Source organism: Carassius auratus, chromosome 22 (genome assembly GCF_003368295.1).
Source record: "Carassius auratus strain Wakin chromosome 22, ASM336829v1, whole genome shotgun sequence".
NCBI classification, from domain to species: domain Eukaryota; kingdom Metazoa; phylum Chordata; class Actinopteri; order Cypriniformes; family Cyprinidae; genus Carassius; species Carassius auratus.
Window position 1 is genome coordinate 25,434,366 of NC_039264.1, and position 19,696 is coordinate 25,454,061.

Consider the following 19,696-nt stretch of genomic DNA (forward strand, 5'->3'; position numbering starts at 1 on the left):
ACGAGCGTAATGTTACCATATTCCTGAACTTTTGATCAGACGAAAAAAAACAACAAAAAACATTCCTACAAAATGTCTTGCACAATATCAACATCTAGTCCCTAAATGTTGCATTTAAATGTGTCAAATGATCTTCATGTTTCTGATATTCTTTTTTCAATGCACAACTAGAGCTGAATCCACAAGGACCTGGTTTTGTCCGATGCGAAATGTAAAAAGTTGTGGAATGTAAACGCAGTTGAGAATGTACATGATGTGGTGTACGATTTCTGTCACAGGAAGGTTCGTTTTTGTACTCTGTTGTCCAGTATAACTGAAAAGCACATTGTATACTCTCAGTCGATGGCATGACTCAATGAATGGACATTGAGAAGGGCTCAAACACAAGCGTAACGTGTTTCATAAGACAGTGACAGACTGAGCGCCCGCTCATTCGAGAGAGCCAGAGATGTGTGTGTTACGGAACATTTGAGTTCGTTCAGTTTCAGCACTAGCATTTTCTTTGAGGTATGAATTTGTACATTTGGTCTGTTTTACGTAATAAACATGCACAGTTGTTCAAAACAAAATGGGTGTTGTCTGTGTTTTTAAATAAGTTCTATTCATTTCTACCAGACCTGCTCGTGTCTTTTAGTCTCAAGAATGCTAATGTGACCCGCAACCTTTTACACAGCTACATTTAAGGAAACCTTTGTAACGTTCTAAATAAAGCAGTAATTTTCATTCAGGTCATATTTTTGGGGTCACGCTGAGTTGGAAGGTCTTGCCTTTAGTGTCTTTGGCGGAAAGAGGTGAAACATGGTCCAATAGATGTGTATTTTTGTCTGCCGATTTTTCCACTGTCCACTGTGAAAACACAACAACACATTATCATTGCAATAAACTGGCATTCTGTTCAATTAATAAACTGATATTTAACCATTTGGAGATTACACTTCCAATAGACGCCGAATAAATTGACAACTGATAAAGTAATTTAAATTAGTAGAAATAACTCAAGTACATAAACATTGTTCAAAAGTTCAGGGTCTCATTTTTTGTTTTATAATTTATAAAATACATCTACATTTACCAATGAATTTGTTTGCACCTAATGTTACATAAGAGTTCTTTCATCTTTCAAATAAATGCTGTTATTTTCATCAAAAAATTGTGAAACAAAAAAGTTTCTAAAAAAAAAATCACGCAGCATATAATAACAATAAATGTTTCCTGAGCAGCGAATCAGCATGTTAGAATGATTTCTGAAGACTCATGAGACACTTAAAGGGTTAGTTCACCCAAAAATGAAAATTATGTCATTAATAACTCACCCTCATGTTGTTCCAAACCCGTAAGACCTCTGTTTATCTTCGGAACACAGTTTAAGATATTTAAACTTCCTCCATTGTGAGTGCGTTCATGATGCTGTTGAAGTATGACGCTGCTTATGTGTTTCTGGTGCACCCAATAACAAAGATAACACGTCAGCAGTGTCATACGTCAGCAGCATCACTGCAGTGTCGTGAACGCACTCACAGCAGACCCGGAAGAGAAGACAATGCTGAATAATGTCGTAGTTTTTGCTATTTTTGGACCAAAATGTATTTTTGATGCTTCAAAAAATTCTAACCGACCCTCTGATGTCACACGGACAACTTTGATGATGTTTTTTCTTACCTTTCAGGACATGGCCTGTATACGTTGCACACAGCTTCAATGGAGGGACTGAGAGCTCTCTGAGTTATTAATGACATCATTTTGATTTTTGGGTGAATTAACCCTTTTAGCCTGGAGTAATGACGCTGAAAATTCAGCTTTGCCATTACATGAAAAAAAAATTAAATATACATTTATTAAAATAGAGAACTTTTTTTATTTCAAAATGTTCTTCACAATATTACTATTAGTATTACTGTATTTTTGATTAAATAAATGCAGGCTGGGTGAGATTTCTCTAAAAGACATAAAAAATCTTACTGACCCCAAACTTTTGATCGTTAGTGTATTATATATTAATATGGTAGCAATTTTGTACATCTCATTTCCACCTATTGGTGAAATTTTAGACACTATTACTGTTTTTGTTCATATTTGTTGTTTTCAGTCTCACTTTTGTTAAAGGTTTAGTATTTTTTTTCAATTAATACTATTTAAAATACTAGTATTTTAATTAAAATTTTAGTACATCAAGTTGAAAAATGTTTCCTTTGCAGGTATTTTACTTATACAATTACATGTGTGTGTGTATGTATTCTATATATGTGTGTGTGTGTAGTTTGGTGGCCATAAAGAGTTGTTTGGACCTAACTTTTATGTAGAAACATTAGCTAGACAAATCCTCCAGAGAGAAGCACACTGTGAACACCCTAAATACACAGCAATCAGGTTCTGCCAGGTTCCTCCATGACCCGCTGAACACTCTGTGTGATTCTATAGCGCTCAGAGCTGGCCTCATTTGTTCTAGAAGTGTGGCCTTTACCGCACAAACACTTCTGAAATAACACTTTTGTTACTGGAGACTAGATCTTGATTCAGTATATTCTCACAGGAACGGACCGCTGCAGAAGGGGGTCATTTCTCGTTTCATACTTTAAATCCCATAAGATCTTCTTTCTGTATTAAAAAACAAATCCTCTGCTCACACACTACACAACTGATTTCAGAGTCTGCATCATATAGTGCATTCAAAGCTTCTGTGTGATTTACAGATAATATGCAGCAAAAGTCATTTATTTGTTTGAATTTGTTAATTAAGGCACATTTTATGGCAGAAAGTTTAATGGATGGATTGTTTCTTGTCTTTTTTTTAATTAAGTAAAATCTCTCAAATGTATTACAATTGATAAATACCCTGCCGACCAAAAGTTTGAAATAATAACAATATTCTTAACCTTTTTGAAAGAAGTGTCTTACGCTCACTGAGGTTGCATTTATTTAAACAAGAATACAACAAAACAGTAATATTGTAAAATAATATTACATTTTAAAACAACTGTTGTCTATTTGAATATTTTAAAATGTAATCTATTCCTTTAACGCAAAGTTGAATTTTCAGCATTACTCCGGTCTTCAGTGTCACATGATCGTTCAGAAATCATTCTAAACATGTAGTGTAGTGTCAATTTTTACCCGCAATAAAACCCGTTATAAAAATAATAATAAAAATATTAAAACACATTTTAAAGATCTTATGTAAAATGTATTCTCTAAAAACATTGATCTTTTGCAATTGACCTTGTTTCAATGATTCACTTTTATGGCTTTAATTAATTACAGGTAAATATTTTTTATTTTACATAACTTTTTCCTAATTTTCCTAATTAGTTAGCACATTCTGCCACTCAAAAATCATGCAAGACTACATCAATAATCTATTTTTTCTTTTTGAGAATGATTTTCTTCCTCAATTCACATGCATCTTGTTCTACGCAAGTATGTTTTATACTTGAAAACAAGAGCAAAGTCAAGTTCACTAAGTATGGTGCTTTGGGTAGGTGTATTAAAAGGCGGTTGAGACCAACCTGTCACATGGTCACACTCGTCCCACACTTTGGTTTTGCAGGTCTTGCTACAGCAGAAGACTTCACGACAGTGGCCACAGGCTGACAGCTGCACACCCCCTGAACGGCCGCATTCATAGCAATATTTGAAGCGAGGCTTCCTGTAATCAAAACCACACAGCACAGAAAACTCTTTGGTTCACAACACTGTGCTTTATGAAGTACCTCTGAACTCTCTGACTGATGTGTTTATTAAAGGATGTCATGTTGTTCTCCTCAGGAGAGCTCAGCAGACTCGATGTCGCTCTTGATCCGGTTTATAGACGCTTCTCTGTGGGACTGACACCTCAAACAACAGATAAACACACAAACTAGCAACCACTTTCTATCATGACAGCTCTCAAAGGGATTGGCTTGATAATGCATACATGACAATGTTAATGTGTTTGGTCTTGACGGAAAATATCTGCTTCGCAGCTGCAGCAGAGCAAGTACCAACTTGCTACTGCCAATATATCCACAACAAGCTGCTGTGAACGTGTAAGAAATACTGCTGCTGCACATATAACATATATGAAATAACCACCATATAGCTTACATGAATTATACCGTATAGATCTATACAGGTGGAGCTGGGGGAGGTGGAGGGTTTCTGAAGTGCGCGGCAACTGCTATAGCAAACACTAGCTAAGTATTTGAATGATAATAAAGTGAAAAAGTGACGTGACATTCAGCCAAGTATGGTGACCCATACTCAGAATTTGTGCTCTGCATTTAACCCATCCGAAGTGCACACACACAGAGCAGTGAACACACACACACACACTGTGAGCACACACCCAGAGCAGTGGGCAGCCATTTATGCTGCGGCGCCCGGGGAGCAGTTGGGAGTTCGATGCCTTGCTCAAGGACACCTAAGTCGTGATATTGAGGGTGGAGAGAGAACTGTACATGCACTCCCTCCACCCACAATTCCTGCCGGCCCGGGACTCCAACTTGTACAATTATTTACTTATAATAATTGCATATTATAATAAAATTTTGATATAATACTTTTATTTAGAATACATATAATATTTGTAATGTGTTAGTGTTATTAATATATTTAGAATATGATTATGACAGGTATTATTTATTATTAATCATTCAAAATTACAGACTATTATAACATTTCATTTAAATCAACCAACAGGAATGCATCTTAGGCATATACATTATTTTCATTATTTACCATATAAAGAGTAATACGCTCAGCAATATATTTAGAATAATAAATAGTAATTCTTAATTTAAAAAAATATTTATTTTGAATCAATTATCAATTATTCTGAATTGCATACTATTATAATAAATATTATTAATATATTACTATTACTATATATCTTGTTAAAGGGTTAGTTCACCCAAAATCAAAAAAAAAAAATCAGATAAATCTAGTTATGTAAAAAAATTGTCCCAACTCATTCAAGCGTTGGAATGGGAGTAGGTGGAAGTTACATGAAAAGTTTTATATCGTTTTACATTTGGATATTTTTTTTTCTTACAAAAATTGATTCGCTACAGGAGGCCTTTATTCACCCCCCGAAGCCATGTGAGGCATGTTTTATTATGGCTGGAATTGTTTATTTGACTATTTTTAGACTGTTGAACATAAACACCCGCCCATGCCATGGTAAAGAAAGATCCAGGACAATTTTTAATATAACTTCGATTTGGATTCGTCTGAAAGAATAAAGTCATATACACCTAGGATGCTTTGAGGGTGTGTAAAACATGGTCTTATTTTCAATTTTGGGTAAACTAACCCTTTGAAGGGGTCCTATTATGCTTTTTCACTATTTCAACTTTAGCTAGTCTGTAATGTTACACTTCAAAGTCCACTTCAAGAGGAGATATTTTATTTAACAGAAATCGCTTTTCAAAAACTACAACGAATGACTCGTTTGGACTAAAACGCATATTTTCTGGGGTTTGTGATATCACAAATATCGAGGAATGGGACGAGACCTGGCTTAGCTGCACTAGAGAGGGCAACGAGTGTTATCACTATATCGAAAACACGATTGCTTTCCCAAGGCAGATGAACTTAGAGAGGTTACAATCATCTGGGTTTAAATCGCGCTCAAATTGATTTGATTTTGACGCAAAATTTACACTGAAGCCTTACTTTGGTAAGGGGCATGGCATTTCCCAACCAGGAGCCAAGTGGGGCCAATCACAACACAGACTGGCCCAGCTAACCAATCACAGCACATTTTGTATTTCAGAAGTCGGGCCTTCATTTGATACAGGAACTATTCGAGCCGTTCATGCCAGACTGGGGAGAGAGGTGTTGTAATAATGTAAAATATCTGAAAAATAATGTGTTTTTCGAACAACCTCATATAAGAGCCTGTTATAGTACAACCCCAAAACAAAATCAAGTCATTGTAAAAGAGCATAATAGGACCCCTTTAAATCAGCCAACTGGAATGCATATTATCCTTATATCATACTTAGTGTGATTAATCATGATTAATTGCATCCAAAATATTTTTTTTGCCCATACATAATTATATTGTTTATTTAATATGTATATATAAATACACACACATGCATGTATATATTTAAGAAAAATATGTTATGTTTATATAATATATAAATATATATACATGTAAATAAATGTACATATTTTCAATATACAGTGTGTATGTGTGTCTTTATATATATACACATAATATTACTATTATTATTATTATTCACACATATATTATATAAACAAAAACTTTCATTTTGGATATGATTAATCGTGATTAATCATTCCCCAAAACTAATTATACATATAAATATTTTATTTAGAATATACAGAATTATTTCTTTCATATTCGTTTAGAAACATTTAGAAAAATCCATTTAAATTATTATATAAATAGAATAAGTATATTTATGATAAATGTATTTATTTTTTAACTACCTATAAAATCAATTCATAAATTATTTAGGTTGATCTTTCTAAAACATAATTTTTCATTTTATACTTTATATAATTATTATCAATACTTCTGCTACTAATAGTAATAATAATAATATTAGTCCATTAATACTGATCTGGTAGATATAAACTTGTCTGTGGGACTGACACCTCAAACAACAGACAAACACATAAATTAGCACTCTGTTGATTTCAGTCGATAAGACACGAACTCCTTCGAACGGCTGCAGAAGCCCTGAGGGCAGTGAGACAAAATCCATAAAGCACTGTGCATTTATAGAAACGATCGGCCAGTCTCACCGAGTGCATCTTGGCCCTGTTCCTTCTCCATTCTCATCGCCGCCTGTCTCAGCAGATCTCCCATGAGGCCTTGCAACTGCCGGCGGGTGTTATAGGCTCGTCTCTCATGCTTGTTGAGGGCATGATACGGGGTGTGGGCCATGCACTGGTTCTGGTGGGAAAGTGGAACCAGTCTTGTGAACGGAGCATATTTGGTTGAGGTCATAGGCGAGCATGTGTAGGGCTGCAGAAGCCTCCTCCTGGCCTCAGGAACTGGGGGCAAAAATGCCCCTGCACAAACAAATTAAATCTATTACGTCTGCTGCAAAAAAAGTGAGTATGAATAGACAGTGTCAGCTGAATATGAATAGACAGCTATTTTTACAGTCTTGCGCATTTGAACTAATCATACATAATTCCGTTGAGCTTAGGAATGCAATGGCCAATCAGAGGCGTTCAGATGAGTCATCGCTGAAACTCATCAGTTTTGTTGAGAGTGCACGTGTTCGCTGACTGAATTCGGGATTCTTGCGCAGTCTCTCATTATAAACAACAAATATTTTCACAGTGCACACAGCTTCAGTGATTATAACGATAGTTTAGTGCTTAAACTCGCGATAGATCAATGTTCGTGATAAAGTCACTTTCTATATATAATTTATTCGCTGTTTGAATAACAATGGAAAGGAAACGTTATGTAATTTTCCAACTATTTTTATTAAATTGTAATCACTTTAAATAAAAAACTCAGTCCCGTTAAAAAACTTTTTTTAGCCTACATGACACCCATGTGTTGTTCTTGCCTGAAAAGACGGACGTTTAACACATTTGGCTGCTTTTAGCCTTACCCTGGAGTTGGTTCACCCTCCGCCTATGGTTGAGGTGATAAATGAGATTTCAGATGATCTGGAGCACGGGATGAACTGGTGGTGAAAAGCTGCACCTGCTGGAATGTGCAGTGCGCATAATCCACGACTGTTCCCACAGCGCACCTGCGGCCCTCGCCCACCACCACAGGCATGAGGACGTCAGCGCCCACTTTGATCAACTTCTCCGGCTTAACTAACTGAAACTAAAAAAAGAGAGCGCAGTGATAATAACTATGTTTATTTGACAATCCTCTGAGGTGCTGAATTGACCCTGACCGTGAGTCGAACGATAATTCAACCTGATCTTGTCAGGAAAAACATGAATAGGCATTTGCTTTCTGCAACCCATTAAATGCAGAACATGGTTTTATGTTTCAGTGAAATACTTGTTTTATCATTTTGTTTACTATTTGCAGATTTGTATTATTTTTTCATAATTTCATTATTACAAATTATTTCATCATTTTCTAAAATTATTAGTATTATAGTTGTTGTCAAATACACACCCATGCATTTCCACTAAGCCTAACTAAATTTAAATGTATATCTCGATTTTTATTTTGCAATGCAGAGTGCAACTACAGAGCAACACTGCAGAAACAGATTTCTCATATGCACAGTCACGTATTTCCCCATGGGACTGCGTAGGATAATTAGTTGAAGAAGATCACCAGCTTGACTTGGTTGCGTGGATGTGGCCCACGGTCGTAGATGATGTTGGCAAGGGCACAGAGAGCGCTGCCCACAGGACAAGTGAGAGGAAGATTAGGATCAGCCCCTCCAGCTAGCAGTTCATCCACAGCCTGGGAAAACAGCGTTAATATACACGGCACGTCGATGCAGTGCCATAGAGTTCTCACCCTCATCCTTCAGTAATGACTTATTATTCCACATTCATCCTGTGCCTTTGAATAGACAGCATTTAATTACACCATAAAAGATGGTTCCTTGCAAATAGCAGCACTACAGATGACTCCGTTGGAAGAAGTGATGTCAAAAATGATTAGATGCAAGGTCGTAGTCGCTCTGGATGGCCTGAGATAGGGGTGAATGGCCACTCCACACATCGTTGGGGTTTGAGTTCTGAGAAAGGACGAGTGCCCCACATCTCTAGAATTCTGAAAGAGAAATAAGGAATCTTCTTATTATAATTCACGAATAAATTCCAAGTCATTTGCATGTAGCGCAACACCATCATATGTCGGCACACTGCATTTCAGTTAATAATTATTTGTTAATAATAAAATTACATGCAAATTAAAATGAAAGGAGTATCATGTTTTTTCTGTGTATATACTGTCTCTTTGGCATGACACATATTGGGTGAATTTAGCCAGGAGTCCAGAGGCAATGGGATGCTGATTCTTAAAGGGGCTTAAATGTGCCCTGAGGGTTTATGTTTCTTTGATTAGAGAGATTAAAAATGTGTGATGCAATACATTTATACAAGATGTTTACACAGACCTTAACAAGCTCACAGAATTGATGGGCACCCTGAGCTTTGACGGGCATGCAGGAGGAGCTCTGTGATTTCAGGACCCTCTGCTCCACATAAACACACTGCTACTGTGTGTGAAGAGGACACAGACCCTTTTGCTGACATGAACACAAAAGAAATAAAAATGCCTTGCTGTCAATATTTGATTAAACTTTTGTGATTAGTAGTTGGTCCGTAAGAATCTTTCAAATTGCTTTCTATTGTCATTTTAAATGTTTTGTCAATATTTATACATTACTAATATCAATAAAATGTAATCTTCGTAGATTCAATTATTATTATTTATTAACTTACAAATTATATGGTTTTCTAAATGTATGCATTTAAATTAAATTAAATTAAATTAAATTAAATTAAATTAAATTAAATTAAATTAAATTAAAAAGCAACAACTTTCCAAATAATAACATGAACAAACAATGAAATGCCCATCATATTTTTTTTTATCTCATTCTCATTGCTGAAATGAATATATATGGGCAACTTTAGCAGAACAACTGTGAAATCAGAAGACTAAAAACTCAAACTCAAACTTTTAGGATTCAGATTCAGATAAATTTAGGAGGAATTAATAGGAATTTAGGTATAAACTCTGTCTTAACAAGTGCAAGTTTCCAGACTGTCTCCTGGATGTCTTTCTGTCTGGCACATGATCTCAGCACTCTTCTGCAGGATATCCTCTGTCACAGGAATATATGGAACATGCAGAATCAAAAGTAGGATCGTCTGATCTGATGCTCCTTTCCAGGTTTTCATCAGTCTCCAGATTTGTCACCTCATCCTCAGAGTCAACGAATGCCTTCGCTTCCTTCTCTTTCCACGATACAGAACCCACTGGGATTTTATCATCAAAGACTTGAATAGATCTTGACTTTATAACATGTGGTTCTTCTGCTGGTCTGTCTTCTAAACGTTTAAGTTGAACAACTACCTTCTTGTTCGGGTCTGTATTGTGATTGATTTGCTGAAGTTGAGGTTCCTCCGAGCTGTTGAGGCCCTCTGGTGGGTCAGGCTGAAGAAGTGTCTCATCTTCATTTGTGTCCTCTTTTATTTGCTCTTGAGCTTCAAGTTTCTCCAAGTTATTGAGGTTCTCCGGTTCAAGACTTTGGTCAGTTTGGTTGATTTCTCTTGGTGTCTCAAACGTCTCTTGGCCACTTTCATCTTTGGGTGTTCCTGTCATTGGATCCGGAGAGGATTCGTGGGAGACATGTTCCAAAAGCTTGATCTTTAGGGTTACGGGCAGAAAAAAAGGGGAGGAGAAATAAACAAAGAATAAAAAAATGATCTGAAAAACAAGCAAAACCATTATGCATCCCAAACGTCCTCTCTGTATTATTACCTGTGGCTCTGGGCTGATGTTCTCATGTAAAGACTGAAGTGGGTAGCAGAGTGTAATGACAGACAGCCAGAGCAGACATGCCTTCATCATTTAACGTATTAACATCTGCCCTGCCGTCCAACAGCATGTGGATAACATCCTCATAACCAACACAGACACACAACTAATTATTGTGTATTGTTATTTCCATTTATCCAATGTTTCTTTACAACTGTGAAAAAATAAAAGATAATGCTGCCACCTTCTGGCCAATATTAGTCACTATTTATATGACAAGAAGGCTCAAAGTCCATCACAAATTAGACACAATGTAACAAAAAAAATCATGCATATATATACTTTTTATTATTATTATTTAACCTTTATTTAACCAGATGATCTCATTGAGATTTAAAACCTCTTTTTCAAGAGAGACCTGGCCAAATGGCAGCATATTAACAGTGCATAATATGCATAATAATACAAATATGATCACCAAACATATACTCAACAACAAGAGACATTTAAACAATATCCTCAGATACTGCTATGAGAGCCATGTGTCCCTGTGGATCACTCATTTCAGGATGGACTTTTTTCCTCTCTGAGGATTCGGTAAACAATCCTAGATTTACCATGTGATTAAAGTATAATTCATCTAAAAATTGTTAATAATTAATATAATTAAACATATATTTGTTTTTGTTTTTTCAGTGCATTGTCAATATTAATAAATGTATAAAAATTTTATAATAGACCTTTTAAAATATTTGCAATCTAACTTCACCATTCTGAAGAAAATGTATCTACTTTGTAGATTAAATTCTTATTATTTATTTACTTAAGAAATTAAATATTCGTTAACAATAAAATATACTTCAAAAAATAAAATGAAAAATAAAAAACAACAATAATAATAATTTATCAGTAAACCATTATTTTGGAAATCAAGTGCTTTGCAGATTAAATTAATATTCTTATTTTTCTATGTCAAATTAATAATTATATGGTTTCATTATATCTAATTGCCAGTATTTATAAATAAAAAATTAAAAAATAAATTAAATTAAATATGTTGGTAAACAGCCCAGGTAACAAAGCAACAATCTTCTTACCTGTGTTCAACAATGACCAGAGCAGCTTATTTCCTGTTTGCACCTTGAGAAGATGATGGCTGCATCAAAGCTCTAAAGCTAAAGGCTAGAAAAGTGTCTTAACATAAATATATGACAAAGATTTTTGGTACCTGTGATCTTTTAGGCTGTCTAGTATTAATATATGAATTCACATATATTTCGTTTTGTTGAGTGTGGTCACAGAATGAGTAAACATGTTGATGGTCACAATAGTGAATTTAGATATAAATGTTACAAATATGTTATATTTTACAAAAAAGTTACAATTTTGAAATGCTGTGTTTGTTTTTTCTCAGTGTTCCTATAAATGTAGCATAAGGTTTTTTTTATGCATAGTAGTAACTTTAGAATGTGATCAAATGGTTTAAAATAGCTGGGCTAAGATATCTAATCATTTGATGATTGCAGAAATATGTTATTTCAGTACAGACATTATCCCACCAGTCACAATTGTGACTGAACACTTTTCAGAAAAAATTATAATAATAATAATAATTGATTATTTCAAAGGGTTACTAATGACACATCATTTGGATATAGGGATATGCCGGTATCAAATATTCATGTTGAGATTAATTGCTAATGCTAAGTGTGAACGAACAATAAAGAATCAAAACTCTTTCAAACAATATCTAGGGCAAGTTGTAGTCCAGATTAAAATGTTTTTGTTTGTTTTTTATTGAAAATAAATAGCCTATTTAGTCTAAATATTTAAGTATTTGGGCTGTGATGAACATCATAGCAAATCCACAAATCTGAATGTCTATTTAACCTTTTGAGCGGGATGGTCCCACATATGGGATTCTTATTTCCTTGCCCCTGGGAGTATGGTCCCACATATAGGATTTAGAACGTTCGGTGACATCACATAACTGTCAAATTCAAACTGAATTTTGAGAGCATTTGGAAGCTGTGACATTATCGTGAGGGAAAAACCATCATCCAAAACAAACCATGGCTTAACAAGATCAACAGTTTGATCTTGTTAAGACAGTCAGATTCAGCCGTTTATTTATGATCCAGAATCAGATCCTGAGGCTGAAACTGAACGAGAGCAGCAGCAGCAACGACTCGCTCCGAGCGGGGCTCGAACCCGGGTCTCCGGCATGGGAGGCAGACACACTAACAAGGAGGCAAAGATATTTGAAGCAGTTTTACTCACCGCCTGCGGTTCCAACACACGATCGTGACCCTTTTTCATTGGGATTGCATCATCCTTAAGAAATAAAAGATATGCAAATCCGTCGTCAAACTGGGCCTTGTTTGTAAAACAAGCATCTTCGAAATGCAGGGAACAAACACAAACACTTGCACAACTCTGTTGATGCTCTATAAAAATAAACTCCATCCACTGGTCCCTTAATGCTGGTTTTTTTTTGGTAATCTGTGCAGGGTTGTCTTGCCCTGGCAACCAAAAACACACTTCTTTTGTGACATTTCGCGACGCTCTCGCTCTGATCAGTGAAGTCTGTTGTGCTCTCAGTGCTCTGCTATACGAGAGCGCGCTCTTCCGGCAGAAGTGCCCTTAGGACCCATAAAAGGAAATTCCGTTCCATCTAGCGTCACACAGAGCCATACTCGAAAAAAACTTTCCGAAACTTGTGACAAACCGGAAGGAGTATTTTTGGAACAGAAATACTCCTTCAAACGTACAACTTAATTTTTGAAACTTTGTCCAAATCCCCCCCCCCCCCCCCCCTTTAAATACGTTTTAGAATGTAGCCTGCTTTATTTATGAGGTTTTTAGGGTAATGGCTGCATTTTAGCGCCATCTTCTGTCAGACAGTGCATGTGCTTTCATTCAGCGAGTCTCTCACAAGTGTTCCCCCATGTGCTTCTCATTCCTGCTTGTTTACATCATTTGTTTTTTTCTCAGTGCTCCTTTAAATGTTGCATAAGGTTTTTATGCATAGTAGTAACCTTTGGATGTGATCAAACCGTTTTAAATAGCATTTATGATTGCAGAAATATGTTATTTCAGTACACACATTATCCCACCGGTCACAATTGTCACCGAACATAAAACTCAATTTTTCTGAAACAAATTAATAAATAATAATAATCATTGATACTTTATACACGGTGCACTTTAAAAATCCATAATAGGGGAACTTTAATGGAGGAGTTCACAACTTAAAACGTCTTAGAACCAAACAGACCATTATGTGATATAAGGCATGTGTAAGTGAAACCTACCTCTTTGGCCATGTGAAGACACCAGTGCCATTCTTCAGGTTAGCCCAATCTCGGTTATTCACGAAATCCCCCTCATATTTACATCCACCCGGCCATTCCTAAATCCCATGTCCATTTATTTTATTAAAACTATCCCTTCCCCGCATTACTGTTTATCCTTCTTATTCAGTTCATATCATAAACACTTCTAGTGCGACTTCGAAATACACTTTATCGTCTTAACTTATAATAGATGGTCTATTCATGACAAAACATACAAGAAAAAGGCCGGTGTCCCTATTCAAATAATCAGTTGTCTCTCGTTGCGTTTGTGTTTGTGTTTCAAGTGACCTGCTGTAGTTAAACCGCGCAAAGCAGGGGCACGCGCTAGCTGCTCTTTCTCGGGCGCTCTCACACACAAGCCCACACGCATTCATACCTGATAACATTGTCTGTTTAAATAACCTACTATATAATCAATCTATGTTTTACTGACTTATTTGACGGCAGTCAGATATGCAGCAAAGCGGCGCGTGCGCAAAGCTTCCGCGAGCGCGCGACACATACGCGCCATTACAAGTGGCTGAACACACCTGATTGGCCTTTACAACGAGATCAATAATTCATTAAGAAGCCAGGATCTTCTGATACTATCGGATAAAGAGTTTTTACAAAAGTTTGTTTGGTGGTTTTAGGTCAATTTATGATAGTTTTAGTGGGATTTTGGGTGCTGAAAAGGAACTATCGCCTCGAAGACCAACTAAACCATCATAAACCAGCTACATGATGAAGGAATATAGATTTTGTAAATATTTGTAATAAATGTTTTATTCTGCCCATTAATTGTGTGCCGTTTAGTGCTAATTATTGTGGGAATGTTCTTAAATAAATATTAAAAACATTCCTATTTCAATATAACCAATATTATAACAAAATATACAATCATAGGCTACATAAATCTTTGAAAACATTTAATATACACAGGTTTCACAGGATCACACAGGTGTATTGGCTGGACAAACCACCTAACACAATATTTTGCTATCTCTATATGCACCAGAGTTTTATAAATATTTCATAACAAGGACTTCATCAGCATAACGTTTACTTGCGAATGCACCACAAATCACATTGTACTATTTTCTTCATACGCTTAAATAACTCTTTTGCATGTACAGTCATTGTGTAAATTTGTATAGTCTGTCTCAATACTTGTGTATGTATATTCAATTATTGATAATAGTTATATTACTGCTTTCAGAAAGTTAGCTTTGTATAGGTTTAAAAAAAACGTTTCTTAAGTCTAATGTTGTATGTTTATGTTTACGTATGTAGCATTGTGGTCCTGTGTCCGTTGCAATGTATGTCCACACATTTAGCGGAATGACAATAAACCTCGACTTGACTACAAACAGCAAATACTTGTCTTAGATCTAATTTAATTGTATCAAAGGGGTTTTCGCCGCTTTTTTACCAGCTAATCCACCTAAGACCAGCCTGGAAGACCAGTTATCCCATGACAAACCAGCTTCAACCTGCAAAATGATGAACAGAATCATGCACCACAGAATTTACATGATATTCCAAGGTACATGGAAGAAACAACATGTTAATTATTGTATCACCTGTACATTTATTGACCATCTGCAATAAAAAGCTAATATTTACAATGTTTTTTTTTTCCTGATATGTAAAGTGCCAGATTTTAGGAAGTATAATCCAGAAATATATTCAAATTCATGCCCACAGGCACAACATGCTCTGTTTTCATTATATTAATATATTACCATGTCCAGCAGGTTTTTCCAGGTTACAAACCTCTGTTCAGCATGTGTGGAGTCAGAAATTCAAATGTAGCATAATAAAACAGAACATCACAACAAAGAGATAGATTTCACATTATTCAGTGACAATAAAACAAATGCTCTGGGTAAAACCACACGTGATGTTTTTATCTAGTAACCAGGTGCAAAAGGAGGTGGATTCAAGTACTCCAAAGGTAACTGTCTATCTGCGGAGTTGGGAATCCCATCAGATGCCCGACGGCCTTCAACTGTGGATTTTTCAAGTATTTCCTGATAGTCATTTTCCTCCAGTTGCTCAGGGTTCATGTTACTACTCTCCAAAGCAGAAAAAGTTGCATTTTCTTGATCTTGAACAATCTCCTCATACATGTTCTCCTTAGAGCGGCTCTTTTTAAGCTTTTTCTTGATTTGCGCCAGTCCCATGACCACCGGATTCAATGGTTGATGGTTTTTCTGTTGGGAACGGCCTTCGACGGGTGCGTCGGGTGGGATATGATGTCTATCGGAGCTTATCGGCATCATCCCTTGGGATCTGTCAGCATCTGCGGTGGCTTGCGGGCGATTGGGCAAGCATGATCTGGGAGGCAGCTGTGGTGGCGTGTCGTCAGTTGGTGTTTTGGATTTGAATATTGTCCTAGGCTTCGGAATGGGCTTTGTGGGCTGATTCTGAAATACCAAAACACATTATTAGATTTTTAACAACCTGTTTTTTAATTCACAATACAATGAATCACAAAAACAATAATTTTAAATGAATAGTTCACAAAGAATTTTTCCATGACTGAACAGATCATTTGCTCACCAATGGATCCCCTGCAGTGAATGGGTGCCGTCAGAATGAGAGTTTCTTTACATACATGCAGCTTTTCAATTCACAAGATACTAACTGATGGACTGGAGTCGTGTAGATCACTTGTGGATTTTTGTGATCTTTTTATCAGCTGTTCAGACTCTCATTCTGACGGCACCCATTCACTGCAGAGGATGAAATGGTGAGAAAGTGATAAAAAAAAGCACTACATGAGGAAGAAACAAACTCATTTACATCTTGAAAGGGCCCAAGGGCGAGTAAATTTTTTTTTTGCAAATTTTCATTAAGGGGAGAGCTATTCGTTTAACTACAAAAAATTTTTATATATATATACATATATATATATATATATATATATATATATATATATATACATATATATATATATATATATATATATATATACATATATATATATATATATATATATATATATATATATATATATATATATATATAATTTGTAATTTTATTATAGAATCTGGTGAAGCTGTATTACCGTGCTCTGTAGATTCATAGAGCTCATTTCTGTCTCCAAGCTGGGATACAGTCTCGCAGAAAGACTTGTAGGTTGCGTAAAGGATTCGTTTTGGGCCGGCGGAGTTGGGTTGCGTTCAGAAATATTTGAATGAGCAGTATGTGTTGGAGTTGAACATTTCATCCATTCAACCTGTCCAGGGTTTTTATCTTTCTTTTGAGGAAACAACAGCTCAGCGTAGTTATTTTTATCACCCTGCACACAAATGAGACCACAAAAATGAGGCACATATTCAAAGATTATGAATAATGTTGATGGTGAAAATAAACATTGACTCTTTCCCCTATCATGCTGTTGATGGGGTAAACAACATACATATACTATTTAACAATGCAAACATGTTCAAAACTTTATATAATGTTTGTGACGTCAAAATCTTCGTAATTGTTATAAGACACGGTGATGTTTTCAGATTTATATAATATATATTTTTATACAGTTTTATTACAGAATTTCATATGTATGTATGTGTCATAACAGCTTAAAGGAATAGTTCACCCCAAAATTTTAATTGTCATCATTTACTCACCCTCAAGTCATTCCAAACTTGTATGAGTTGCTTTCGTATGTTGAACATAAAAGAAGATATTTTGAAGATTGCTGGTAATCAAACAGTTGCTGGTTGCCATTGACTTACATAGTAGGAAAAAAAATTGTATGGAACTCAATGGCAACCACCAAGTGTTTGATTACCAGCTATCTTCAAAATATCTTCTTTTATGTTCAACATACGAAAGCAACTCATCGGGGTGAGTAAATGCTGACAGAATTTTCATTTTAGGGTGAACTATGCCTTTAAGGCCGTCTAGAAGGAACATGATAGCCAGTTTGGTGATTTCTATCAGTTTCTGATTGTCTTTTTGGTTCATCTTGATGGATAACCATAACCACCCCGTCTGTGGTATATTTAGAAACAACAAGCTAGCATGCAAATGACACTCTATACCTGTTCGCAGGCCACAGTGAGCAAGTCATTGTAGGGGAGAATGGGGCTTCTGCGATGAAAGGCCACCAAGTCATGGAGGGAAGAGAAGGGTGTGTTTTCTCCCACTATAATATACTGGTTATCATGCAAGACGTCAATCATGAAGTGTCTGCAGCGATCTTCAGCTCTAGGAGAAAGGTTTATATTGATTCGTGGTCTCATTCATGTACAGTACTTCCTTATAGTGGAGTTTATTGACTGACAACAATGGCCACATTGACACAGACTCACCGATAAGATAATGTATAACCCACCCTGCTCTCACCAACACGAATGAGGAAGTAACCGGGAGGTTTGCACATCAACATGTCCTCCGCAGCCCTATAACACAGAAATAGTTTAATTGACAGTTATCAGTAACCTGATTTTCTGCTCTATGATGTCACTGTGTAGTCTGAGCATTCAAGCACATATTTCAGAGTCTGTCTGCTTAGTTTTGTTATAATACAGAGTTCGATCCATTACTTTCTGGATATGATTCCATGGAACCATTCTGGAACAATCCCATTCTTCAAAATGCAGCTGCGCTGGAATTCATTGAACCAGTCGAACGCTGCATTGCTGCTGTCATTCGGTAAAGGCACAGCCATGACATCCAGTTTGTCCTAAAGGCACAAATAATTTGAGGGGAATATGCACACTTTTAAGAACATGAATGTAGGCTGGGGACATCCATTTTGTCTGGAATTATTAAAGTATTTGTTTTAAATACATTAAAATACAATACATTCAGACAGTGAGTTAAATACACCACTTCTATGATGAATAGGTTTTCAACATTTAAATTAAAATAATTTCCTTTTTTATATATATATTTAGGTGAACTGTCCCGTGTTTGGAATAAACAATAAATTGTCAAAAAATATAAATAAGTATATAAATAAATAACTACATTCATATTTATGTACATACATGCATAATGCTTAAAAGTTAAGTTCAATTAAATCATATCAGAACGTAGGCTATCACATATAGGAAGTTATAAATATTTAAAATGTCAAATTAATCAGCAGTTTTATATGACACACAAAAACTTGATTATAACCAACTCGTTTAATGTGATTAAAAAATACAGTCTATATTCTATGTTAAATACGTGGTTGACGTCAAGGTGTTTTTAAAAGACTGTCCCTATTATAAATAAACAAAAATACATACAGAAAAATGTAATGTTTCTCACCTGCTGTCGAGTAGCACGGTTTAGTGACAGGAGTCTACCTGACCTCACCTGTTAAAACTGTTGTTCTGGGTGTGGTTTACACGAAAGGTCAACGACACATTTCTGATTATAAGGTATAATCATTTATACCTTTGTAGTCATCAGTCGCTTTCTGGTGAAAACATATAATCAGTTTGCAGACGAGTGCAGTTGATTTGTTCGCGGACTTGCGTATATGGCTTGATATGATGAATATTAATTTCGTCCTGTTCACTTTCCTGGATCGTCCAGTGACACAGCCTAATTAATATTCATAAGGCAAATGCCACTCATTGAGCAAAATAATTAATATTAATTAGTCTAGGCTTCCGCTAGTTTTCCTACGCTCACTCTGCTGGCTCTCAGCAAATCAGGTAGGACCTGCTCGAAGAACGTCACATAACATAATTAATAATTTATGAGCAAGGCCTTCGCCGTTGTTGGATTCATACATATTTACACAATTCACAGGTCTGGACGATTCAATTATAATTTATTCATGCTTCGTTTTGTGTCAGATTGTCTTATACTGAAACTCATTTACCCTGTGTACCAAATGTTTTTCACAGAAATAAAATTAGGCAGAATCAACTTGGAAGTAAGATACGAAGCTTAGCCTGTTCTTCATGAC

The 19,696-nt window shown here is 35.8% G+C and overlaps 1 protein-coding gene and 1 pseudogene across 1 annotated transcript; both read right to left on the bottom strand.

Annotated features, from left to right (window-relative positions):
* Positions 1–769: 769 nt before the first annotated feature.
* Positions 770–11,056, bottom strand: LOC113040549 (ankyrin repeat and MYND domain-containing protein 1-like; annotated as a pseudogene).
* A 4,285-nt stretch (positions 11,057–15,341) lies between these two features.
* On the bottom strand, positions 15,342–19,580 carry LOC113040161 (hematopoietic SH2 domain-containing protein homolog). Its single transcript, XM_026198446.1, has 6 exons — positions 19,048–19,580; positions 18,333–18,472; positions 18,099–18,188; positions 17,829–17,994; positions 16,844–17,077; positions 15,342–16,199 (listed from the first exon to the last, which is right to left on the bottom strand). Exons 2-6 carry the CDS (start codon positions 18,455–18,457, stop codon positions 15,684–15,686), a joined length of 1,131 nt encoding a protein of 376 aa, XP_026054231.1. The 5' UTR covers positions 18,458–18,472; positions 19,048–19,580; the 3' UTR covers positions 15,342–15,683.
* Between the last annotated feature and the right edge of the window lie 116 nt (positions 19,581–19,696).